Below are 26,783 nucleotides of genomic sequence, written 5' to 3'. Positions count from 1 at the left end.
AAGGAGTGATGTATTTGCATTAGGTGTCAGGTGAAGATTGTTTCCTTAATCGGTTTTACATTATTCATGAAAACTTTTAGGAGCGTATCGCAGTAACATCAAAGCTCAATACATTTCGAAGCGTGCATTTTAAATAACGAACAACAGGATATTTTGTGTCAACGTGAAGGCTGTCGAAAGGTTCTTCTCCGGTCATTAATAGCTATGTGATGAAAGTCAAAGGGATTCAAAACACAAACGAAATAATCGAAGTGAAATCGGAGCTTGGATTATCAATAACTTCGCCCGTATATAAATTGCGTGAGACGTGTTATAATTTAAAAAATAATGAATCAGATTCTTTCAAATGAAAACAAAAAGGTGCCACCGAACAAGCCACCTCGACTAAATATTACAAGGTAAGAACTTAAATCTCGCTCTTGAGATTGTTCTTTTGTTTATTCTGTGGAAACAATTGTACAGACGTATAAATCAAGTTCGGACCTGTTCTCCAAATCAAAATTCTGGAATATGTTTTAATCCAAGGGTAAATTTGATTTGAAAGATCAACAGGTTGTTGTGTTAAAACATTTTCCCTCCACATGAAGGAAATAAAGTGCTTGTGAGAGTCATATAGGCCGTTACTAGTGAAGTGTGAAAAGTCGATGTACTTGTGAGAGTATAGATAAGCCTAGGAGAGAACCGATGAATTAAGATAAAAGTCTGAAATGAAGGTCGCATTTTATACTGATTCCAAATAATTTGGAAATATATGTCTTCTTTTTGTCGAGATTTTTAAGCTTGGGCCAACAGAAATGATATCAGCAAACATCCTTCTGTAAATACATAAACGATAGTTTAATTTTTTTTGCGCGTGGCCATTATGAGAAATACGGTCAGTTTATTGTCACATATCAAAGAAACCTATTTACTATAAAGCAGGTAATATATCGTTTTAAAGTCCCGCTTTTTTAGTTCAAATCATACTGTATTATTTCTTAAACGAAATCATGCAGTGAGCGATTAAATGAAACTGTTCAAATCAAAGAATGACAAATAAACACGCCTATGGCTGCATGTAAAGGAACCGTGTTTTTATAAATGAATAGAAAAACGAACCGTGAATATTATTGCGAAATTGGTCTGAATTTCTGAAAGACCACATTTCACACATTTGTTGTCGTGCTCTTTGTTTTTAAAAGAATTTTTTATGGAAACATAGACGCGCACACTTTTGGCTGTATAGTGAGTAAATGAAGTGGCTTTTAAAGCGATTGATATGCATTTTTTGAAAGGTAGAGCAGCGTCCGTCGGTTTTTTCAACTTATTATATAGTATCTAAGAATTCTCATGTTCGATTTGAGAATTCAGAAATGCGTTCCGGAATGGAATAAATGAAATAAGTCAAATGACAACATGACAATCCCAAATCTCCCTAGAAACAATGTGCAAAACTTCTACATTTTTAAAAAAGAAAATAAGGAGAATCGTCTGTTTGTAGTTAGTATTCAATGATACAAAAGCATTGCTGTATGCAATTATATGTGGCGTCGAAGCTTCCTCCCCACTTGAATAGACAATCAATTCTGGAAAACAATTGTGTATTTGTAATAAAACTAAACTAAACAGGTTTAATGGCATTTGTACGCTTCAAAACCGTATGCCGAAGTCTGAATTATTAAGATGGTCTTGGATTCGCGACGTTTGAACACTTTGCGACTGCTATCAACGCCCGGAAGGGTAAAATTCTGTCAATCGGATTAAGACAATGAAACTAAAGGTGTTTGTTTATTGATGATAAGCAGGTGAATGAACCACAAACCACAAAAAAGTCATCGGAAAAGACGGAATATCGCGTATCCAATAAATCGCCAGACATGTTTTTGAAAGAGCAATATGCTTTTCAAAAAGCTCTTTATTTTGGTAAAAATAGACGGATGAACTGGTATTAAGCTGAATAAGCTGAGATGCTTAGCATGTACTGACTAATTAAGAGTTTCCCTTGGGTGGGAGTCTTTCTCAAATAGACGTTGCTTACTCGCTTTGACTGCAGATAAATATCTAATGTAGACATTTTTCTAAAAAGTAGACATATCTTAAATATTTGCAACACAAGATAATTGACAGAATTTTATTAGAGATTATTTAGAACGATGTGCTTGGCACTGCTCGCAATGAATGGCAGTTGCTATGATATAAACCGGATCGATTGTAACATCCGACAGTAGGCGAGCATTAATATTCCACGAACATGAAGCTTTTCAAAAATATAGATAGACTCACTTATGGCATTTTTCTTCCCAGCAACGCTTGCTTTCGTTTGGTAGTTATATGTATTTACAGGCGTTGAAGAATAACTTTTCTACTGACGACTTTGATTGTTTTGATCTAATTGAAAACACATTGATCAACTTGTGACTATACTTGAGTACATCAAAACAACGTCAAGAAACTAAACTTTTGTATTATCAGCCTACTCCACAGTTGATCTTGTAGTTTAGTTGGTACAACACTGAAGAGAACGATTATCTTGTTACCATACCTGAGTATATCAAAATAAATGTTATTAAATATCATTTTAGGATACCAATCTCCAAAAAGTTGCTGTTAAAAAACTTTGCACAGCTTAACACTCATCGGAATTCTTAAAGCAATAAAATTACGCATACCTGAGAAATATATTAAGGAATTATGTCAACGAACGAGTAAATTATTTTGAAAATATTCATCTTATTTGTAGTTAAAAAGAAAAGGCAGATAAAAATCACAACACGAATGTATTTCATCCAACTAGATATTAAGTACTTGAAAATGTGGTAATCTTGCTTGGAGATGTATTTTAAGAAAAGGTTTCTGGAAAACAATTTTTGTTTTAAAAAACATTGTTTTTCAGAAATCTTTTGATCTCCATAAAATACCAATCAATTGAATCAAATTTCCTTTCGTCGGCAATGTTTCTCATTCGTTGCCAAGTTCAAAAAGAATTCATAATTATGTAAAAGTCAGATCTTTAAAGTTTTTTTCCTCGAAAATATCAGATGTATTGTATGTCATACCCATACATCTGCTGATAGCGCGTTAAAATATTCGCATTTCAGTGTGTCATGAAAAGTTCAGCCCACACTTTAGTTGTCGACAAGGAGAAAAGTAGCTATTTGTTGTCATGACACTGAATTGTTCGGGGATTCCTGAGTTGCCAATTGTTTTAGCACCTTTCCACAAATCTTAACAGTTGTACTGTCGCCAACAAAAGATAAAACCGTTGTTATTGATCGAATGTATCGATGAATAAAAAATACTTTTAATCTGTCAAAAAGCTTTGAAGTGTTACTCGTTGCGTCGTGAATGGATTCTTTTAGCAGGAAAAGGTTTGGGACGTCGATTAAGTCAACTGTGTTGTATTACACGTAACTTTAGGCAAATCACCTGACAGAAGGAACTGCTTTATCAGTTTAAAATTCGTCCATAAAAATGAAGGCTCTGGACTCTGAGGTTTTAAGCCCGCTACGCTGTTTTCATTAAATACTAATAAAAAAACAATTATTTGTACTAACGAAACGTTAATTTTTAAAATTCGAAATACAATTATCGTGTGATTTGTAGACATAGCAAATAAATTATTGATGAAACAATAATGGAAAGAAGTGATTCGTTTGATTTCATCAAATCTCCTTATCTGAAAAGATGTCAATTGCCGAGAAATAAAAATTATTTTACAAATGCAGATACTGACATAATTCTTCATCCATTAAAACCAAAAAGATTATAAGTTGGCAGGATTGATTTTATATAAAGTATTTTCTGAGGATTTCTCGTTACTTTTTATGGGAACATTTCATCTTAGCGCATGACTTCTCGGCATCATAGATACACAGATTTGTATTTAATTGTGACTCGAACGAGAACACAGCGTCATTGCTTGAAGTTATCAATTGGCATTAGGGAAAAGTCTTTTATCAGTTGCCGTACCAAAGGTTTGATTAGCTTCTCATCGTACAAGTGCTCTGTTTTGAATGTTGAGGTTAATTTTTACTCCAACACCTACGAACTCAAAATTTATCCGAAACACAAACTACATCCATAAGTTATCAATATGGCTGAGGAAATTATTTTGAATTATTGTATTATACATTCGAGCACAATGTAAGCATTCTTAAAAACGTGTTGTTTCACAAAGTGGCGGACATTCCCCGAATGATTCAACCCCCACTTTGACATCCATTGTCCTCGCCTCTAGCAACCGACAATGCAACGAAGAGACGTATTTCTATACTTCTCATATCTTTTTTGAAGTGCAATAATGTCCGTTAATTACAATATAATCAATTGAAGCAAAAAGATTCTGTTCGCATTGAATTTGCATCACAAAAAGCATAAAATTTGTCATCTAACAGTTGGATAAAATTCCTCTTCCGGTTTTTACGACATATAGTTACGACATTTTGTATAACGTATAATTACAAATCATTTTGCGGTTTCAAAGACGGGAAGTTATAAATTCACGCATCGAAATATTCAAAGAGAAAGCATTTCTTGTTTTTGGTGATGTATGCAAAACGCCTTCACGGAGATAGCAGGTGTCTTTATTATATATAGTTTGCATATGAGTTCGTATACGTCTTTGTTACCTAAGGGAACAGCTGCATGGGGAAGTTTATCTTAATCTATGAATACGTTTCAATTGAATTATATTCGGGACAGACATCTCCGTTTACTTCATGGTTTTATAGTCTATTCTTTTAATCATCTACATAGAAATGGGACTGCAACCAAGGTATGATAATCAAAAGAATTATACTGAAGTATTAAAGCTCGAGTATTAGTTTATATAACTTTGAACAAGTTTTTATTCAAACATGAACAACTAAAAGAAACCTCCACATGTCTCGTCGTAGGAAGGCAAACACAAAGATAATCAAACTTTTCATTAAAGTTTTTCACGTGTAATGGACAGATGAAGTGAATTTTAGGCAAAAACAACATAGTAATTTTCCGCACTCATAAGAACTTTCAAAACATGAAAGTGTATTCTTGAATTAGTCAGTTAAGTTGCTACGATACACACAGTGCAGTTGCTATTAAACTAGGCACAGTTGAAATTCTTCATATTTGTTTTTGTAAATTTATTGTACGGTTGTATTATATAATGAGAGATAAACACAGGAGGATGCGTGTAGACGTCATATCAATTTCGTAAAACGTCCAGCAAACATGCATGTTTCGGCAAAGAATTATGACAAATGACCAAGTTTATTATTTTAATGAATTCTTTGTCACAATAATCACAATTTAATCAACTGGCCTTTCCCTCTGGCCTTTCCCACTTGCAAAAACTTCTAGCTACCGCACAGTGTAGATTACAAGGATGAAATTTCACTCGTTCGACACATATTCTTACATTATTGATTGAAATAGCTGAATTAGATATTTGTTACTGAAACTGGAAGCAAATAAAATAAAACTTCATAATTTTTATATGAGATTCATGGAGAGTTCACAAAAAAATGGCGAAAAAATTATAAAAAAAAAATCATCCAGTCATTTCGATCTGTGAGTTGTTTTTCCGTTACCATGGCAAAAAACATTTCGTCATAGCCTCTCATAGACCACGAATTTCAGTAGTTCTGCTCGTTTTCTTTCAACGTTCAAGGGTAAACTAACTAAACTTGAAGTGGTAAATTAAATTTTTGATGCCAGTTTGGTACTGATGTCTGGTTTAAGAGATACTTATAATCGCATTCATTGCATTTGCACAATGTTAACGTTGTACTTAAAAAGATCATCTTTAAGAACAAAACGCACATTCATAGTGCGTGCATCATCTGTGATTATTGATAGCATACAACTTATAACCTTAATCTCAGTCCTAACCCTAATCCCAATCTTAACCATAATCCTAAGTCTAATCATAACCCAAACTCTAATCCTTATCCTCGACCGGACTCTAAACTAGAATAGGACAAACGAGAAACTAATGATCCAAGTGCTTTCTCACAGAACAACTTGATAAACTATATCTTGAATACATTATTTTATGTACTTCTTAGCTACCATTGATTTCATGGCCGTGGGATGGTCGATAATGGCGGTGGAAGTCAATAATGGAGGAGGAAGGATATTTATGTATTCATAATATTAAGTGTTAAGTTACCTTTTATTTGAAATCTATTGTTTTACATTCATGTACGAATTTGAGCTCAACCTCAATTATCGACTTCTTACGGCCAAGATAAAAGCCATTGTTATAATTTTATGTTTTGATTTTGGAATTATACGTTGGAGACGAAGTAAAACATAGTAAAATGTTTTTCCAAATATATCTTTTGTCGTCAAGGACAACTTTCGTTTTAATTAAAGTATTAATTTTGAGCAACTTGCTAATGGGATTTACATATTTGCGTGACTTTAAAAAACTAATTATGTAGACTTAGGAATAAAAATAATATACGAAAGAAAGGCAGCATGTGATTAGTTTACGATTTGTGCAATATCTCGATTCTCGAGTGCGTAGAAAACACAAGTTAAGTGTAAGTTTATGTCTAAGATCGAGTTAACACGAAAAAATATTTTTGACTATTGATGATCGTACTTGAAAGCCACAAATCTTACGAGTATTTAACATTTGGACTACCACATATGTTAAAGATGAACTCAATTTCCAAATATGCTCACGTTGTTGAAATATCTGCATAGAATTAAAACGATCAATACCTGGAAATGGGTAACAATGTTCTTAATTTGTCAAAATGACGTAAATTGTGCTCTCCAGAAAACGCAACTATGACGTAATTACAATTGCCAAAACATTCCCACGATGACGTAATTTTGCTTGCCAGAACTTCCTGTCAACTGCGGTCGACAGCTTGGAAAAGTTACAAAGCCTTATATTTCATATTTCTGGAAATTTTTTCCTTCAAACTATCTTTGGGGTGGTCCGGTAGACTCGTAATCGCATAAAAATTCTATGTTGTTGTTGTGTTTACATTCTTAATTCTTCAGTAACAGTCAAAGCTTTCGGATAAAGTCAAATGGCACAAGTGGCGACAAACTTTGATTATATGGCATTTGATATTATATTTATTTCTATTGGCAAATACAATCGTATTGCATTTATAATATAAATCGTGGGTCTTGGCATAATTTTTTAATGCTAAGTCGTTAGTTTGTCACCTGTAGATTTAAAAGTTTGCCAACTCCTCAACTCAGACTTGCTCCGGAAGTAAAACTGTCTTGTTTAATTTGCAGAAATTTGATATTATGCTCTTACATAAACATCATCAAAATTTTAATCAAAATATCATGTACACAGTACAAACGTAATCAATTCTCTGTAATACACAACAGAGAACTCGATACCATTAACTAATCTGGAGCTAAACGGCTAGGTACCTCAAATTTTAAAGAATTAAAAGAATATTTTTCCAGCAACAAGCGAAATGCGAAAAATATTTCCAGAAATAGCAACAGTTCTAACTGAGCAGAGAAGCGAAACTCGATCGTTGCGCATAATGTTGAATTCCTGCTAGTCTGCTACCTGGTGATTGTCATTCTTACCATGTAGCTAATTTTCATGGCTGTCATGGTGGTCTATTACATGGCTTAATGGCTGCAACTTTTGTCGATTCACAACAGCCATGTATGTTGTGATGTTTATGTCATCAATTGATTTCATCAGTGCCGCAAGTTGATAGTCTTCCCTCCATATTGGTGGAGCCATTTAATATTCACACTTTCACAGCCCTGTATATAGCCATGATGACTACCTACTTGAGCAATGTATTAAAACGATAAAGATAAAGACACTATTATGATTATAGCCTGAGAATTTTTAATGTTTGGCTTGTAATCCACCTTCAGTGTTTTAGAAAACAATAACATTCACCCACGTCGGATGCTGCCCACAAAATCATGGATATATAACGTTCTTTCTTTTAATACCATGAATGTAGGTGCAAAGTGTAAACTGGTACAGATTTTCTATGTTAGCCGATGTGAACTTCCAGCAATGAAGCTTTAGGATTACATATCTATTTATGAACTTGTTGTTTTTATTTTCCAGAGTGTAGCTATAATGTTCAAAATGAGCTATCAATTCTACAGCTTTCGCGTGAATATATACTTCCCTATGCTAGAAGATAATAGTTTTGCCATAAATGAGTAATTGTTCGAGCGGATTTGAGAACAATCAAGACACATAATTAGATAATTGCTTGCAAAAATGATGTGTTAAATTTTTGTCGTGTTTTTTCCGCATGCATAACCAAACTATTCTTAGTCATAAAACGTTATTGCTGACGTACGTTATATGGCAAACTTGAATGAAGTGACGAGTACTATAGCTATAGGTAACACACAAGAAAACTTAATTTACACACAAACCAACTATATTGACTGGTAAAGATCCATAATTTGAAAAATTCCCACGATGAATAATTGTGTCTTCCTGTATATGTTTGCATTTGAAGCACGACACCTACCTAAACGCGGCATGCCTAAATTCATGGCGTACAAAGAAGGTTGACCTTTGAAAATAGACCTATTGTTAACAGCGTGCCAAATTAACCGCGTCATTACCTCTTTCATTCTTAGGCCCCGTTTACACAATACAGTATTGCTATCGAGGCAGGTTGAATATTCTTTATATTAAAAGGCAGTGAAATTGTTCAACGTCAGAAACACAATCAAATAGACTAAATCTATCAGCTTAATAAGCTTTTACTCCGAACAGTTACATTTAAAGCAAATGAAGATGTCGTGATCAGCGAATCCGGTATAGTGTAAACACAGCCTCAAATCGTTATTGGTAGAAGTACATTTATAAATTAATCAGTTTTGGTTTAAAAAAAACGCATAGTGCTCGACATGGAAGCAGTAGAAATGCAGAATACTTTCTAGTTCTTTGCTTTGGTTTAAAACTAGCTTTCTAAGTTTAGAGTCATTACCAAATGATCCCTCTAGAATGAAATATTGTACAGACTACAATGGTTAATCAAGCTTTCAATTATTTTTAATGTTTGTTCTATTCAAAGGCATGTTACACTTCCTATACCTGGACAGATGATTTGTTTTTCCACTCTTTGGCGGCACAACACAAAGTTAATATAAATTTCAATTGCCCACATTCGAATTAGCAATGTTGCGATTGACACTTCGTTGACTGACCAAAAAAGGTATAGAATATAAGAATCGTGTTTCCTGAATAGAGATAACAGCTTATAAACTTCATGGTGTGAGAACGCGCAATTTAGTTTTTGCTAGGCCATCCGGTTCTTTGGAGATTCGCTGACTTATCTGACGTCAAGTAGGCGCCTTATCTTATAAAAGACGTTAAGATCTTTTTACTTGAAAACAAAGTCCAGTCTCTGTGCTAGGAATATTTATGTCTTATTGGACGTCTTATATTGTGGGAAAGAATTCCAAATGGTATTCAAATTTATTACACAGAAAGTATAAAATTCATCAGTGGAACGACGCGCGCAGCTAATACACATCGAGTGGATCACTGAGTTTTGTGAAGACAAGTTTTATAGAAGAATAGGGTTGATTAGGAAACTACTTTGACAGTATGTTGACAGTGTTGCCTGTTCATTATCTCAGGTTTGAGGATAGACACATTCGAAGGTAAATTGAAGAAATATGTCTAAAATTCAACATCAGAACATTGCTTTCCATGTAAAATACAATTTACTTGTACATGACCGTTGTCATACTTACGAGTTCGTCATAAAATGAACGACAATTTAATTTCCAAATATCAGCTTTTCTATACGTTATGTGTGCTTTTTTGCGTTTCGTGCAATTTTTACAGTAAGTTTGCTAGCCGAAGCTCGCATATGTGAATAATAATTGTGTATTAACAAAAAATTGATACTATTGTTCATAGATTAAAGTCATTTCTTTAAATAACCTTCATAACTAATGATAACCATTCACACAAGTCATTTCATACATTTTCGTCTTCGCCCAAGTATGAGCGCAAGCGAGCTTTACAGCGAGTATTCTTGATGAGTTTAAAAGCATGTACACTATTTTCTCGTAAATATTTAACGCGCGAAAGTTGCTGTCATGTGACCTAAATAATTATGGTGGATATAGGAAGAAATGTGGCCGCGCGTACCGGGCGGCAGGCGAGGAAGCAGCCCCCACAGACTGCTGGACAGAGAAGGGCGTGCAGTTAGGAAATATTCCCGTCTTACATGTGGAGGGACTGCGCATGACTATGCAATAGAGCTGTAAAAACCGTTACTTAAAACTGTATTCATTCTTCCTTCTTGCAGCAAATCAAATAACAACAATAATGGACCATCAGAGAAAGCGCAAATTGGAAGATTGAGATTAGGTCATGACAAGAAACCGAAAATTTATGAAAACTACCAAGAATTATTCGCCGGACGAACGTACGATGTGATTGAACCACCTCAGATAGAGGAAAGGCCGAAAGGAGACAGAGAACTCCCTGAACTTCCGGTAGACATGATTGAGAGCGACTTTAGTTTGTACACTGGTAAGGAACATATTTATGAAACGATTGATGATGTAAACACGCGTGATAACTCGTCTCAAACGGAAAGTTTTTGCATGGGCAACGAAACGTTTATGGGCTCGAATGAGCGTCTCACTACGTCCAAAGAGATCAGTTGTCAGACAGAGCCCGAAACTCGGCGGAATTATAAGCGAAGCAGCGGAACACAGGAAAAAATATCAAATGGTATCATGAAAAACAAGGAATGTAGATTGAGTAGTGATTCAAGTACATCGACACAGGATTCCCAAGAAAGCGTCGACTCTGGTCATTACAGTGGGAGGAATTTTGACAAGAGCCCACGAACACCTACTGATGAGTCGTCGTATCTATGGCAACCAGAAGGACTAAGCAACGATGAGGTAAGAGTTTTCCATATTGTAAATGTTATTGAAATTCTTTACTCAACAGTTTCGAGAGATGATAATTGGTGAGCAAATTAAAATTAATGTCCATGTTTAGTTCGACGTAATCATATGGCCAGGCGACTGGGCTAGGCATACCCATTCAAATCATTGACCCATACAATGGACTCTGCATGTCATACCATTATTTAGGTCCCACCCCTCCTTTCAATTTCGCAGTCTTGACGTCATAACTGCCAATGCCCCATTATCATTTTCTATTTTTTGGTTTTTTGTCCAATGAAAAGTACTGTACGAAATAAAATTTTGTTTTTGAAATGATCGCAAAACGAGGAATGGAAAGTATGAAAAAATCCTGTATAATGTCCTCTAATGTAGCGATTTATTGCATTACAAATGCAAACGCACTCTCCTAGACAAAGCATAATTTTAGCTTTTAATTAAAGCTTGGAATTCAAAATATCCACACTTAAACCTAAGCAAAACATGCTCACAACGGGGATAAAACTATAACAACCTATTTATCGTAACACAAGTCCGATAAGCTGAGATTAACGTGAATTTTACGCGAAGTATGAGTCTATGAGATAATATTCAGATAAGACAAAGACAAACGCAAACACGTAATACTTCTAGATCTGTGCTAGACATGTTTTTCTCCAAAACATGTTAAGGATAAGCCCACTAAAGAGATTTGACCGCTCTAGACTTTCTCAATATGAAAGCAATGGGCAATACATCGATTGTTATAACGTTGGAATGAATACAATTGGCAAGAACAAACAATATTTCATATCATCATAGCAACTGGATAGCAAAGACAAGATGTCTGCCGTCAACAAGCAGCTTTTTTGTTTTCTTTAATTTTCAAATGGCACGAATTGTACGTTTCGCGACTCAAAAAGCCGTAACCAGGAAAACTTGTCTCGACATTACACAATATAAAGATAAATAGATAACTTTGCCCGTCATAGTAGCGGCTTGAAATAAGATCTCTAGTTTATCATCGACACTGTCGGTCGACATAATGTTTCAACAATTCAGTTATGTTGAAACAATCTTCAATGAAAGTATCAATTCAAAAATACTTCTTTTGACTAACGAATAACTAACGTCGTCTAATGTAATGTCAGCATGGACACTTCCCGAAGAAAATTGACGAAATAACGACCGACAATCCATCCAATCACATTGCAAAAAAATTACGCCCAGACGAGGCGGGAATATTCTCGTCAAGTTTGTTCCCATCACATCCGGTTGTGCAAGATAATTTACATAAACGTCACCACAAGGAAACCGACACTCCATGCTGTCGTCAAATTATACCCACGTCAAAAGCCGCGACTATTTATTTCCACTACACACACCGGATTTGCTCAAATGCAGAAAAGTTTTTCAATCGACACTCGTTGACAGATGTTATTTTGACTAAGGTCGGTTCTCATCATTATTAGACCAATCAAAATTTCAACAAACTTAGCAAAATTTGTGTACATTGGTACATGTACACTTTTAAAATCAACTGTCAGAACTCCAATGGAAGTTATTAATAATTTATCGAGATCGTACGGACACAATATGAGAGAGGTTAGTTTTTAATATATGACAACAATACGGTTTAAGCGTATAAATTAGTTAATAAATTTAAATAATTTAATCAAGGAGACTAAGTTTACACATTATTGCGATGGAGGATAGATGTTTTTGTTTGAGGTAGACCACGAAATGCCAGCAGTTGCTTGTCAGCTGTTTGGTCAACTGTTAAATAATAAATTACATAAATAATATTGCCTGGTCTGCTTGAAAAATATATGACGAATAAAAGGATTTTAGATTGAATTATAGTACTACAAACGCCGTTTTTTTTGCTTTTAAAACATCATTTTATCGATCTCAATTTGTAAAACCGTGCAAGTGACGGCGAAGTTATCTTATTCCCGTGGTTGGCGACATGGTCGACCATAATTAATTTTTTTTGCTTGAAAAAGAAAACAAAATCACGAGGTGGTTATTGTTTTTGGCCATGTAGCTAAATTTGAGACAAGGAAAAGCTGTTTTTCACAGAGCGATTATTTGTGTATTCACAATAGCCTATCAATGAATATATGTCTGTGAATGTGACAGAATGTCCACAATAAACGACAGTGGGGCAGTAGGGGACTTAATAAACACTGGCGGGTATCTAGTATATCAAAACAGATTAAAATTAAAAACAACTTATTCTTGGATGTATAACTTTAAATCAAGAATATTTGGACTGGTAAGATTTTATTTTTAGGAAAATTCATAATAACCAATAACATTGTCATAAGATACAGAGCATTGTTATGAAGTGTTTTTTTTGTAGCTATTTACCATTTACTTATTTCAATATAATATTGACATTCACCCGATTGCCGCTGTTGATAAATTCAATACCTTTCAATAACAGATTAAAAGCAGGCGTAATTTATGTCATGAAATTTCAAATTAGATGCAGAGATATAAAATCATTACGGCATTCCCTTGTATAATAAACGTGAAACTCGATGCTTTTATAGCAATTATTATAAAGCAATTAATGAACAAATGTCAGAGAACCCTCAGTGGAAATTTCCACATTGAAAACAAATTTGGATCATCGGCATTTATATATAGCTGTTACTGAATTTATTTAAAATTTTGTACAAGTTTATTTGATATTTCTCATGAAACATAATTGTGCATCAGTATTTTGCCTGGGTTTACTCAATGCAAATTAGCAACCATCCGATGAACTATTAAATTATATTGCTGACACAAAAGTCATGTTATAGCAGTTTTTAGTAATAGTAACCTATGGAACCTCGGCAATATTGTTAAAAATAAACTAAACGCTAGATGTTGCGTATCTTACGCGAATATTATAATTGTCATTAACGAAATAATTATAGGTCAACTGAAGTGGACACTAGATTAGATATGCATGCAACAACGACCTACAACAATCGAATCACATCCGCGGATGTGTGAATGTTGATACAAGACTCGACTGAGAAGGAAACTCTTTTCAAGGGGCATAGCAATTTCATTTTATGAGAATTGGGAAATACGTAATCTGTGTTTTATGCGCCTGTGCTTTTAATCAAGGATTAACGTGGATTTTCCTGCAATTCTCAAGTCACCCTCTATTTCTAGCAATCTCCTCCCCTTATGCTTAATGCATTAATATAAAGTGGTAGTCAATATTGATTCGATCGATCTACGCGTGCGCTTTCATTAAACTTCTACTTGAAATAAAATATATATACTGGTTTTTATCACTATTATTCACAAGTAAATTAGACTTCCATTACAAAGTAAAGAGTTCTCGTGAGAAAGAGCTTAAGATCGAGGTTTTAAGTAAATGTTTACTTTGGTATACATCAAGTGCCATATATGGAAAGCAGGCTGTGTCCAAGTAATCTTATCGTTGAAGCACAATATAAGAGAAAAATACATAATTTATATACCAAAGTTGATAAAGCACGCCGCATGCAAATTAAATGCATATAAACATTGCGTGAAGCTGTCAGTTATTACTTACGAAACTGTGGATGAAAAAGGAAAGTGCGAAAAGAGCCCATTTTAGGAAAAAGGATTTTTGAACTGTCTTACGTTCTTTGTTAACGTTACCGACATTGCAGAAGAAAGGAAGAGAACAGGTTGGATTTGCGAAATAGGCAAACTCAAATACTTTGGAAATGGCATTTAGTATTTACTCAGTAAAATTCATAGTTTAAGCATTATTTTAATGGTTTAGATTTAGTAACAAAAGGTTGAATGATACAGTTAAATTTTGTCAGCAAACGATTAATAACAGATGATTTCTTTGAAACAAAAAAAGGGAACGCGTCCATTCACCGATAGCATTATAAACACAACAAAGAACGTCAATTATATCTTCTGTGTAAATTAGTAAAACATAGAAAAGTATGAAATTTTGATTGTATGGATGAATTGAGAGCAAAGGATCGTGATACTTTGGGGGCAATGTCTTTTTATAAACAGGTGTCTTGATATTGGCAAAGATGGTTTTCTTGTTACGTGTTTTCTAATTTTAAACAATGACTTCTCCTATCAAGCCATGTGGCTGTTTTGTATATGTATTATTTGTCCGCGTTGATTAAACAAAAACATTTATGATCGAGTATGTTGTTCAAAACTCGAAGGTACACCAACGTGCAGTATCGTCAACATCGTGGATTCTCAGCATTAGCGTTTCCGATCTTGAAATTGTCGAGAGGATCTTACAATTTTTGTCGTTATTAAATCATGATAACTTTTCTACTAACAAATTTAATCATTTTGTTAAAATTATACTTTATTTCATCTTGGATAATTCATATTTCAAAGCTGACAAATTTTTTCTTGGATATAAAATCTAATGCACATTGTTTCTTATTTCTTTAGGTAAAATCGTTCATGGATTCGTTGCCGCTCGACAGCGTCCCCAGTATGTTAACTCCGGAGGGTATAGCTCATTTTAATGCGCAGTTAGCCCATCAAAATCCCAAACAAGACGCCGATCCACGTCATTGCAAGAACCTGACCAAGGCTCAGGAGACGACACTCAAAGCTCTTTATATGACGTTACTTAAGGCACGTGGAACGGGATACATAAGGATCTCAGACAACAATACGGATGTAAGTTGATGAATCATATTATATTGAATTTTTTGTCACTCTCTTCGATATTCTGTGGATAGTTCATGTAAAAGATCAGAATAGTTGGACAGGGGAACGGGTAGATGTCGTGAAACACCGTAAATGGTCGTTTTAGAGGTTAACCGCTGCCCTCAGGATCAAAGAAACATAAAAGCAGCTCTCGATTAAACGCTGCACCTGTTTTCCATATGTTCTTCATATATTCACACAGGTGTCATTACATTCGTTCACAATTTCTTGTTAACTTGTTAGACAGTCAACTTTACATAAAAACTTCACCCAGGAATAGAAAAACTTCAATAAGCTTCGTAGCGTTTAAACGAGCATATAATGATCGACACATGTTGGTCGGACTTTCTTGATACTGGGAAGTTATAACGAAGAGGAAAGGTTGATTGTGTCTTTGGTCGGAGGAAAACTCGTTAACCGGAAGTACACAATTCCTTGCCAACAAAAATATCTTCTAGATCGTTGAGTTACAACGAATATATGAATCCTGACAATTCAAACTTTATATTTTAGTCATGTGACGGGTGCGGTAATTCATTTACGAAGAACGACATGGTGGTATCCACTGGTCATGGTCTTCGTCATCCTTCGTGTTTCTCGTGCATTGTTTGTCACCAATTTCTCACCAAACTCATCTACTATTCTGATGATAAACATCAGTTGTACTGTGGTCGACATTACGCCGAGTTATTTAAACCAAGATGCTACGAATGCGACGAGGTAAATATTGAATAAAGTCTTTCACTAAATTGTTTACACATAATTATCGTGGGAACTACTCTTCAACGATCTTCACTTCGTCTAAGAGAAAATCTTGAATTTAGCTTTTGTATCAAGCTCGGACTGGGCTATGCGACATTGTGCCATGGGGCCCAACTGGGAAATTAAATTGGGGTGTCCAACTACACACCGTACATCTTTAGTTGCAAAGTGAAGAAATTACTACTTTCCATGACCGTCTTAAAAGTTGCAAACTTCCATGACGATTGCAACAGTTTCTTAACACCTGTTACAAATATTTGATAATTGCTACAGTTTCCAAATATCCGTAATATTGCAACTCATCTCTGTCATTTCTTGCAGCTTATCGTCTCCGGTGAAATTGTCCGCGCGATGGGAAAAACGTACCACGCGGAGCATTTCCGTTGCAGAATATGTAAGAAAGTGATTGGCGAAGGTAAATACACCACCGAAAATGACGAAGTTGTTTGCGTTGAGTGTCATAAGCTTCACTATGCCGAGGAATGTGTATCTTGTGGGAAAAAGATAACTTTAGGACAAAAATCCCTATCGATTGGACAAAAACACTGGCACGAGAAGTGCTTTACTTGCGATGAATGCGATGTACAGATGGTCAGAGGTACTTTCAAACTCGGCAATGGTAAGGTGCTGTGTAGTAAATGCTACCAACAAAAAAACAATCGAATATGTTGTACGTGTGGCGAGCCAATCAAATCGGGCCAACAATGGCTTGAGCATGACGAGCTGTTCTATCATGCTGAATGCTTCCGTTGCAAAAACTGTCAGAGGGAAATCACATCGAAATTCAAGGAAAAGAGCGGTTTCTTCTATTGTACCGACTGTCATCGCGATTTGTTCGCGAAAAAATGCAAGCAATGCGGACAAGCCGTTTTAGAAGATGGTATTACTTATGACAACGAAATATGGCATAACGCCTGCTTTGTGTGTCACAATTGTAAACAACCATTGTCGACGCGTAAATTTCTACTTCGTGATGGTCTTCGTTATTGTAATATATGTTATGAAGATATGTTTGCGAAACAATGTCATAGTTGTGGAAAGAAGATCAAGGGAGGTGCTTATCTGACGACGAACAATCTGTTTTGGCACAGTGATTGTTTCAAATGTGCAGACTGCCATATTGACTTGAGTAACATTGGTTTTCATATGTTTGGTGATAATACATACTGTTCCAATTGTCCCTCATTGTGATTTTGTATCACAGTGGTCTTCTGAAAAGATCAAACTTTCCTTTTCAACTTTGCCAGGATGACGATTGAGACAACATAGAAATAGTTCATGTTCGTGCAGGTGATGTCCTCGATCATGGGAAACTAATCACTTGACAGACATCAATGTAAAAATCTTTTGCTAAATAGTTTTATGAAATAGTAATAGATGCAGAAAGCTTACTTTTCCCGAGTCCCCATTTTGTGCCATACCAAAGAGTCCGCCATTTTGAAAATCTTATTGTACATTCTTGTACATGAAATACTTCTTGTTAGTTGATTCAAAGAATTCACATAGTATGTCATGCAACCCATTCGCCTGCTTTTTCTAGTTATATACATACATTTATATATTCGTAAAAACATGAAATACATAATCAGAATAATCAGAATACTCGAGAAATGTCATTTTTGAAAAAACAGTGAAGTACAATTTACTTGAATTGCATAAATTCCGCATGTTACTTTCAAGAATCTTGTTTATATAGAGCCTAAAGACTAATAACCTCTCAGTAGTACTACTTTAACGATAGTATTACGTCTATTAAAGATAACTTCAATGTTTAATATTGATGAACAGACCAATATTGCTGTATATTTATCATATTATTTTAAAGAACCAAATAGAAAGTAATTGGAGATAAAGAACAGAAAAATGATATGACAAAAATATATTTATTACAAATATATGTAAAAATGTACGTAATGCTATTGTATATCTTGTAAAATAAAAAAAATTTAGAATGAAATGAGGTCTTTTAAATATTCCGAGGCTCTACTTTTTAAGGATTTGCTTGCGTCAGCAAGAAAATTCTTTATGTCGTTGTATCGGAAAGATGGATAAATAGATAGTGAACACGATTACGTAAAAACCACATAAAAATAGACGGTATGTTTCAAGAACTCGAATATTCGTCAGCCGCCGGAACGTACAATTCGCCATTGCTGTTTGTCTTAATTTAAGATTTTCTGAAAGAGAACAGCCCTATTGGTGAGAAAACATTTGCTTTTATATGCGCTCATCAAGACTTATGTTATAACCTACATGTATAGCACATTAAATAAAGAATGATAACACTTGCAACAGTAAATGTTGTTTTAAGTAAAGACTTCATGTTGGAACCTACATGTATAGCACATTAAAGAATTCTCACACTTGCAACAGAAAATGTTGTTTTAAGTAAAGACTTCATGTTGGAACCTACATGTATAGTGTATTAAATAAAGAATGGTAACACTTGCAACAGTGAATGTTGTTTTAAGCAAAGAACCTACATGTATAGCACATTAAATAAAGAATGGTAACACTAGCAACAGTGAATGTTGTTTTAAGTAAAGACTTCATGTTGGAACCTACATGTATAGCACATTAAATAAAGAATGGTAACAATTGCAACAGTAAATGTTGTTCTAAGTAAAGACTTCATGTTGGAACCTACATGTATAGCACATTAAAGAATTCTAACACTTGCAACAGTAAATGTTGTTTCAAGCAATGACTTCATGTTGGAGCCTACATGTATAGCACATTAAATAAAGAATGATAACACTTGCAACAGTAAATGTTGTTTTAAGTAAAGACTTCATGTTGCAACCTACATGTATATCACATTAATTAAAGAATTCTAACACTTGCAACAGTAAATGTTGTTTCAAGCAATGACTTCATGTTGCAACCTACATGTATAGCACATTAAATAAAGAATGACAACACTTGCAACAGTAAATGTTGTTTTAAGTAAAGACTTCATGTTGCAACCTACATGTATAGCACATTAAATAAAGAATGACAACACTTGCAACAGTAAATGTTGTTTTAAGTAAAGACTTCATGTTGGAGCCTAAATGTATAGCACATTCTTCACCATATCCCATGACTGCAATCTTACAAAAATGCTAATTAGACGATCAAATTTTCCAATCTCAACAATCTTCACATTTAGGAATTCTTCACAAGCCTTGCGAAGAAATCCTTAGATTATGACATTCGTGATTTTGACTGAACAATTGGATTTGAAAAGAAATATCCCGAATCTTTGATGATCCCATATATCTATTCTATAGTAGTATATTAATGATTGAGACACTGGGTGTTGTAGTCCTTAATGTCGTCATTGGGAAGAAGATATTTCCGGTATTCATTTTCAGCCGCTCTTCGCATACCTTTTTTCAACAGTATCTCACGAATATTTCTATTGCTGTTTCCTTTACCACAAATACTAAGCAACAATCGACAATTCTCGAGAAATTTGGTCGTGCACAAACAATACAGAATGAAGAAAACAAATCCTTGAGATGAATCTCCAATTATCTACAAAACAAATGAATGAGATCAACAAAAATAAGATCTTTGATATTTTTCTCTTCAAAGCCTTTCGGTTTATGAACCTGCAGGGACTTTGTTTCCCACCTCTCCTTGCAACAAAGTTTCCTGTCACAAGTCAGTGTCATAAAGTTGCTGTCATAAAGTTTCCTGTCACAAAGTTCCTGTCACAAAGTTTCTGTCACAAAGTCTCTGTCCCAAAGTGACTGTCCCAAAGTCCCTGTCACAAAGTTCCTGCCACAAAGTTCCTGTCACAAAGTTCCTGTCACAAAGTTCCTGTCACAAAGTTCCTGTCCCAAAGTTACTGTCACAAAGTTAAGGCCAGTTCATATGAGCCGGGCTGGCTTGCTATGCCGGGCCAGTTTATTATTTGATTTACATGAGGCGGGCTGGCCGGCAAGTACAGAAATAATTAAACACGCACGCAGTATGAAAGTCCAAATCCCGATCTTTCGTATTACTTTTATAAGCTGAAAGAAACTCAATGATATTATGCATTAGTGTTTGCTCAACCGAAAGTTGTTCTTTTGCTTGCCCTCTATTTCTCATCGTATTGAGTTTCATGAGCATGCGCACTAGTACGATGTTTGGCCCGGCATGCCGGGTTAGCCCGTCTAGTGCATTCACATGAGCATGTTTGTGCCGAAATTCCAGCAAGACGGGACATCCCGCATCTCATAGGAATAAATTTTGAAATTATATTTAAATACTACAAGAGGTGAGATCTCGCTACTGCCGGGCTAGCTCGGTAAAGCGGGCCACCCCGGCTCATATGAACAGGCCCTTACTGTCCCAAAGTTACTGTCACAAAGCTTCTCCCAAACTCTCGGTCGCAAAGTGTCTGTTGAAGTGCAGTTTAGCAAACACCTTCTGCTCAAAGAATCAAAAAAGTTATGCGAGTTCAACAATATGTCAATAGCATAGATTAACTTTCAAATTTCGAACGCTGCTGTTCTTTTTTACACTTGTTAAAGAGTAAAACGGTGTTTTGCCGTAAGTGTTGTTGTTGATTGCCATTTTCCCGCCATTTACTGCTATATGTGCCCACGGTCTTCATGGTCACCGCAAATTGGCTACTGGTGTCCGCTAAACTGCCCTCTAGCCACACTTTCAAAAACGTCTTGTTTACGATATTTTTCAACCAAACTTTGCATTTTACTTTATTTAAGAACTAAACAATTCTTATGAAGTCTACACAAACACTTACATGAAGTACGATAAGGACTTTATTAAGTAAATTGCAACAAAAGTCAGGATTGGAATAGACAGCATATTTGAAAAATCGGACAGTACCCCACACACGAAAAAATACAAATAATACAGGACCAGCAATCAACTTCTTCCTTCCGTTCAAAAGCACACTTTTTGATTCTTGCGAGAATATAAAACGACTCTTCTTCACCTAAACAAATAACACATAATTCTATTGAACCGATATTGTGTTTTCGTATGATTTGAAAACCGCCAAGTTGGTAGTTTCTTCAAAGTTCAGACATTGACCCTTCGAGAAGTGCGATGACATGTTTACAAAAATTTGACCAAAAAATTTGAATCGAAGCACTTTCAAGCACATGTTTATAAATTCAGGTGCTTATAAAGCCTTTAATTTTTCAATTTAAATCCAAGCACATTCAAAGACATTGAAGTTCAGCATGAATCCTTCATTAAATACACTATGGCCCCTCAGGTTCAAATTCGTGGCGCCGTCCCGGAGAGTACCTAACCTTTTATGTGCAGTCAAGACATATGTGTCTCAATACGCTGGTCTTTAATTTTAATGTAATTTTTAATGTAATGCAAAGCAACACCACAAAAGAGACAAGTGTTATTTACATGCAGGGGTGGTGCCAGGAATTCCCCGACGAAGGGGCTAGGGTCCCCGACTATATGTTTCTAAATTGTTGAAACATATAGTTTGTTTTGGAAATAATAATTTACATCTACATGAAAAATTGTACACTATGTATTCGACTAGTTGCGAGAGCCGCAACTAGAACGCTATATTGGGGGATGGGTTGTTTTTTCATATATTTGGTTGCGCCCAATTGACTTTTTCGAAAAGAAAGTTAATTTTAAAAGAAGTCAGTCTGACACAACTAAATTTATGAATATCTCCACTAATCATCGTTGTACTAACAGCCCTGCGAGTCGTGCATGCAATCCAGGGATATACATATGAGTGGCTATAACAAAGGTATACATTAAGGAAAAAAAGCCCTGGGTTTACTAGTAATTTTGGATAGTAATAATGAAATAATAATTATCTCCGTCAAAGCTTTATAAACATATTGAACATCTTCTTAAACCTACACAAAGCTGCAATCAAAGTAAGACGACGATCCATTAGTTATTAGATACACTATTATTTTTTTCTTGTTTAACTTAAATCTCATGTTTTGGCACTTTTTCTCGATGTTACGCTGTTAAACTTTTTTGCTGGTGAGCAGTTCTTTTTGACTGCATGTAAATAATGAATCAGTGGTGTGCTAGGAAATAATTTTTAAACATAAGAGGCAATACACACAAGTGTATAACTTGTGTGTAAATAACGAATAAGATATAATAATGCACGAGTAAGATATAACGGTGAATCATTTGATTTGATTGTTTGATGTTATACACACAAGTGTATAACTTGTGTGTAAATAACGAATAAGATATAATAATGCACGAGTAAGATATAACGGTGAATCATTTGATTTGATTGTTTGATGTTCAGATAACAATTCTACAGTTGGGAAACTTAACGTTGAACTTGTTCACTACGGTAACCAAATCAAGTTTGCTTCCTCGATCACAATGAATTCCTAACATCATTAGCTGTCCAGACGCTTGATGGTGATTTATCAAAATCAATAGCCGCAATACATGTAAAACTGTCAGAATCTGATGCTCATTGCTGATTTGAAACAGAAACAGCAGAGTTTTTTAGTTTTTACAAAAAATTTCCTTTCAAAGTTCGAAAGTCGAGTTGCAAATAACATGACAGAAAAATAATAGCGGGCAAGTGTCGTGGCGATCGCATATACAAATTAATCTCATGTCGCATTTGCATATCTGTTCTCTAATAAACATTCAAATATAAGTGTTTCAGAGTAACTCTATTATTTTTATAAATTTGATGTGGGATAGCTGGCGTGTATGAAGATTATTGCTGATGCTGAGGGCTCACCTTACTTTAAACAAACGGCAATAATCGACATTGGAAATTACATTTTTCGTTATTCATTCCCCGACAAATCGTCAAATTTTCCCGACGTGGGGGAGGGGGCTAGGATTTCCCGACAGGGGGCTATAGCCCCCCTACCCACTTTGGCGCCACCCCTGTTTACATGAAGTAAGCAGATCTCCCGCAAGCAGTACGGCACGCAGGCAGATAGAAATGTGACTTTGTCAACCACCACAGATGCAACTGGGAGGGAGTATGGTCTTAATAAAGTATTTAAACGCCATTGGAACTTATGTCTCCAAAACACAAAATCAATTGAAATGGTTAAAAACGCAACAAAATTTTTTACCGTCTTAAAAAAAGATCTTAAAAAAATCAACAATACCGTCTTAAAAAAGAGAAACAATAATAAATGCTATGCTTTTAGGCTTATTTCTTGAACTATTGAAGCTTTAGTCAAATGTAAATTTGAGAAAATTTGATCAGTCATTTCCCGTTTATATTTTTTTAAAATCACGTTTCATCACAAACCAGCTTGTATATTCCTGGTGGTCAGAAAAAACAATTGTCTGGCTACCACTATGGTAAACACATGTCTAATAAGTTATGTGTGACAAAGAGTGGCCCCACACACTGTATGTTTCTTACATTGTGTTATAAAATAAACACAATGAAACGCGTGCGCTGATTGGTCTAGAGCTATGTTTACATTAGCCAGTGAAAAACATATCTGAGCTCAACCAATCAAATCAAACAAAACAATCAATCAGTCAAAGAGAATTTGCAAATTGATCATGAATGTTTGTCTGTTTCGCATTATTGTTATTTTATAAAAGAAATAAAAGATGTTTTTCATGTTTGCACTGGCTTATGCAAACCTTGGGGACGTTTGTGAAAAGTCTTGAGTAAGTGCAAACCTTGACCTTTGGTCTTGGGCTTGCACTGATCTGCTCTTGAGTTCTCCCAAAGGTCTCCTCTGTTTGCATAAGCCTGTGCAAACACAGTAAACATCTTTTATTTCTTAAATCACATTATTGAACTATGGATCACTTACATAATTATTAAATTTAATTAAAGTATGCAAGAATAATACATTGAATTTGTAAATAAAAATGTCTGTCCTTAAATTTTCAGTGGTGCTAATGTTATTGAAAAAAATCCCTGACCATTTCGGAAGAGGATTTCTTATTTACAATAATCAAATATTTCATGTCATACCCCTTTAATTCACATGATTTTGCTTTGTTTAAAATTAAAGTTTGGTTGTTGGTTTGTAATAAATTACTCTAAATGAAATTATTGAAATGTAGTTAAAATCATGACTAAATTTTGGTGTTTTATGTCTGTTTAAATTCTTTGTTTATTTGTTTAAGTTCCACTATTAGTAAGTGTAGAAGTTTGTATTGCATTTGAAATGTTATGTTTTAAGTTCGTGTAACCTTTATTATAAATACATGTAAATAATTTAATGTAGTTAGGTTTTGTCGAATGTGTGTTCAATAAATGCATTGAAAAATATATCCTGAGTGTTACGTATCAAACCAGCAACTGGAAAGACAAGAGGTGTTTTCCAACAGTCACAACAAATTTTGTAGTAAAGAGACCTGTTGCAAGTTCATTACTGACATTTCAATTTGAAGGGGCTCTCCTAGTTCTTAACACCATCAGAGAATTCAAAAAATAATTCAACAAGGTTGGAAATTTGCGGCAATTGTCTAGTGTACATAGATATCAACAATAAATTGATGCAGGGTTAAACAGCAATAGTTAAACACCATTTCAGTTAATTGTCAATAAATTGCAGCGTGAAAATTCCTTCTAAGTTTCTGAAAGGAAATTCTACATTAACTGATGATATTTAGCCACATGTTGTGCTGTATCTGACCCTGGGATGGGATATGATGAAAATGTAAAAATATTTTGAAACATAAATAACAAACTAAAGAAACTGACAGACATCTAAATAAGTATAGTATAAAGCAAATTCTGAAGAAGCAAGACATCTTGAGATTGCAAAATATGCATCAAAACAAGATGAGAAGTGAACTGTAAATTTTCTGTCTGACATTCTGTCTGAGGATTACTTTCAAATAAAGTCAAAAATTTACAGTTCACTTCTTGTCTTGTTTTGATGCATATTTTGCAATCTCAAGATGTCTTGCTTCTTCAGAATTTGCTTTATACTATATTTCTTTAAATTTTCTGCTGGTCATGGTTTTTGGTCTAACAAAGTAGCTGGCTGTTTAGTCCCCTTTCCTTTAATTATTGAATGTTTGAGCAATCTCCACTTCAAAAAGCATCTATAGCCTCTGTAAACGTATTTGCCAGTTAATATGAATGCTGACAACAAATTACAATATTTAAGTGTAATATTTTCTAAAGCTAACAATTACCTACCTCTGTCTTTAATTTTCTTGCTGTAAGAAAGCAGAAAGTGAGAATTATGAAGTAAGAAGACATCTCAAAACCCTTTCCAGTGATAAACATCCACTTGATTGCCTCTTCCTTTCTAATGTCGGTAGATATCCAGCACCAACCACCTGTTACTATAGATTCTACACCACCCAGCTTTTCCTTTATATAGGCCAGAGTTACAACACCAATAGGTACCAACCAGTTAAAAAAGTGAAAAGATGGCATCAACTTTTCGCCCAAATCGTAATTTTTTCTCGTGATTACAACAAAAACGTAAATAGCCAGTGACGATGTCCAAAAGAACGACCACATAACAGCAGTTGTTGTGAAAAAACTTTGCCATTTACAATTTTCCAAGTGTAGGTTAGTGTCGTGAGGAAACCAGGAGACAAGAATATAGGGAAAAACAGTAAAAATGTCACCGAACGAGATAAATACCAGTATCTTCCTTGCCGTTGATTTCATATCCAAAAATATGAAGTATGTGACAATAATAATAAGCGAACCAAGTATAGAAAGGATTCCAACTACAGTCTGAAGAATTCGTATTTCTCCCCTTAATGTAAAGAGTTCAATCCATATCCATGAGCTACAGTTGCTGGAATATCTTGTCATAATTGCCAGCTTGTCCTTATAGGCTATCCCTCGCTACGATATTTAAGTTAGACTGCCAGAGTTTCATTGAAAACAATAGTTCATCAGCAGCGCATGTTTGAGTTCATAAGACACAAGGTTTGGAATCTTTCATCACAGCTTTCGTCTTGTGACTTGCATTCAAAATTGCGCAAGTCATGTTCAACACCAACGAGAGAAAATGGCTGGGTCACGCCAAAACATCGCGTGCCAATATCCGGATTAATATCCATTTTATGAGAAGAAACCACCACTGAAGTAATTTTCAACTTCTGTACATGAGAAAAAAGTATGGCGTTTTCCAGTATCCGGCGCGTCGCGAATTTATAAATCCTCGGATAAAATCGAAGGCTAATTTTACAATTCTTAATGCATAAATTTATATATACCTGTTAGCCAATCAAAACCCGAGATTCTCGGAGCCAAGCGTATCAGATACAACAAAAATCTTCGGCGGGAAAATACCATGTATGGACTTGATAGCAATTTGGCAAACCAAAACACACGACAGCAAATGGTATACTTCTATGTTTGCAAAGTCGTTTTTCAATTTTTTTGTAATAAAGCTTTGTGTGTGAAACCATAGGCGGCCCAGAAATCTGTTTATGCTTTTTTATGCAATCGATTTGTATAGGTAATAGGCAATAGCATGGTTTCGAGTGCAATTTGTGGAAAACATGCACGAGAGAGTTTTTCAAAGACTATCAAACATACACGAGTCCGAAGGACTTGA

General features: G+C 34.9%; 2 protein-coding genes and 1 long non-coding RNA gene across 5 annotated transcripts; 1 reads left to right on the top strand and 2 right to left on the bottom strand.

Annotated features, from left to right (window-relative positions):
- Positions 1-74: 74 nt before the first annotated feature.
- On the top strand, positions 75-18,259 carry LOC124442337 (transforming growth factor beta-1-induced transcript 1 protein-like). 3 transcript variants are annotated; one of them, XM_046992837.1, is made up of 5 exons: positions 75-398; positions 10,257-10,863; positions 15,277-15,510; positions 16,054-16,260; positions 16,624-18,259. In XM_046992837.1, exons 1-5 carry the CDS (start codon positions 328-330, stop codon positions 17,491-17,493), a joined length of 1,989 nt encoding a protein of 662 aa, XP_046848793.1. In that variant the 5' UTR covers positions 75-327; the 3' UTR covers positions 17,494-18,259. The 3 variants fall into 3 exon arrangements, with proteins under 3 accessions (XP_046848793.1, XP_046848795.1, XP_046848794.1); XM_046992839.1 differs by lacking the exon at positions 75-398 and adding an exon at positions 4,625-4,753; XM_046992838.1 differs by lacking the exon at positions 75-398 and adding an exon at positions 9,332-9,600.
- LOC124442346 lies at positions 2,097-9,136 on the bottom strand. Its single transcript, XR_006947218.1, has 2 exons — positions 9,029-9,136; positions 2,097-2,521 (listed from the first exon to the last, which is right to left on the bottom strand). It is a non-coding gene; the product is annotated as an uncharacterized LOC124442346 (long non-coding RNA).
- Positions 18,167-26,346, bottom strand: LOC124442339 (G-protein coupled receptor 157-like). Its single transcript, XM_046992844.1, has 4 exons — positions 25,400-26,346; positions 21,041-21,235; positions 19,674-19,821; positions 18,167-18,479 (listed from the first exon to the last, which is right to left on the bottom strand). Exons 1-4 carry the CDS (start codon positions 26,030-26,032, stop codon positions 18,310-18,312), a joined length of 1,146 nt encoding a protein of 381 aa, XP_046848800.1. The 5' UTR covers positions 26,033-26,346; the 3' UTR covers positions 18,167-18,309.
- Positions 26,347-26,783: the final 437 nt, after the last annotated feature.

Source organism: Xenia sp. Carnegie-2017, unplaced genomic scaffold, assembly GCF_021976095.1.
Source record: "Xenia sp. Carnegie-2017 unplaced genomic scaffold, XeniaSp_v1 HiC_scaffold_20, whole genome shotgun sequence".
NCBI lineage: Eukaryota > Metazoa > Cnidaria > Anthozoa > Malacalcyonacea > Xeniidae > Xenia > Xenia sp. Carnegie-2017.
Note: the sequence above shows the minus strand (reverse complement) of the source record. Positions and strands in the feature narration are given on the sequence as shown.

Coding starts and splice junctions, on each gene's coding strand:
- LOC124442337 (XM_046992837.1), top strand. CDS start 328: ATGAATCAGATTCTTTCAAATGAAAACAAAAAGGTGCCACCGAACAAG. Junction 10,864..15,276: donor AAGGACTAAGCAACGATGAG/GTAAGAGTTTTC, acceptor TTATTTCTTTAG/GTAAAATCGTTCATGGATTC. Junction 15,511..16,053: donor TCTCAGACAACAATACGGAT/GTAAGTTGATGA, acceptor TTTATATTTTAG/TCATGTGACGGGTGCGGTAA.
- LOC124442339 (XM_046992844.1), bottom strand. CDS start 26,032: ATGACAAGATATTCCAGCAACTGTAGCTCATGGATATGGATTGAACTC. Junction 21,236..25,399: donor CAAGAAAATTAAAGACAGAG/GTAGGTAATTGT, acceptor TTATTTGTTTAG/GTGAAGAAGAGTCGTTTTAT. Junction 18,480..19,673: donor TGAGATACTGTTGAAAAAAG/GTATGCGAAGAG, acceptor GTTCTCTTTCAG/AAAATCTTAAATTAAGACAA.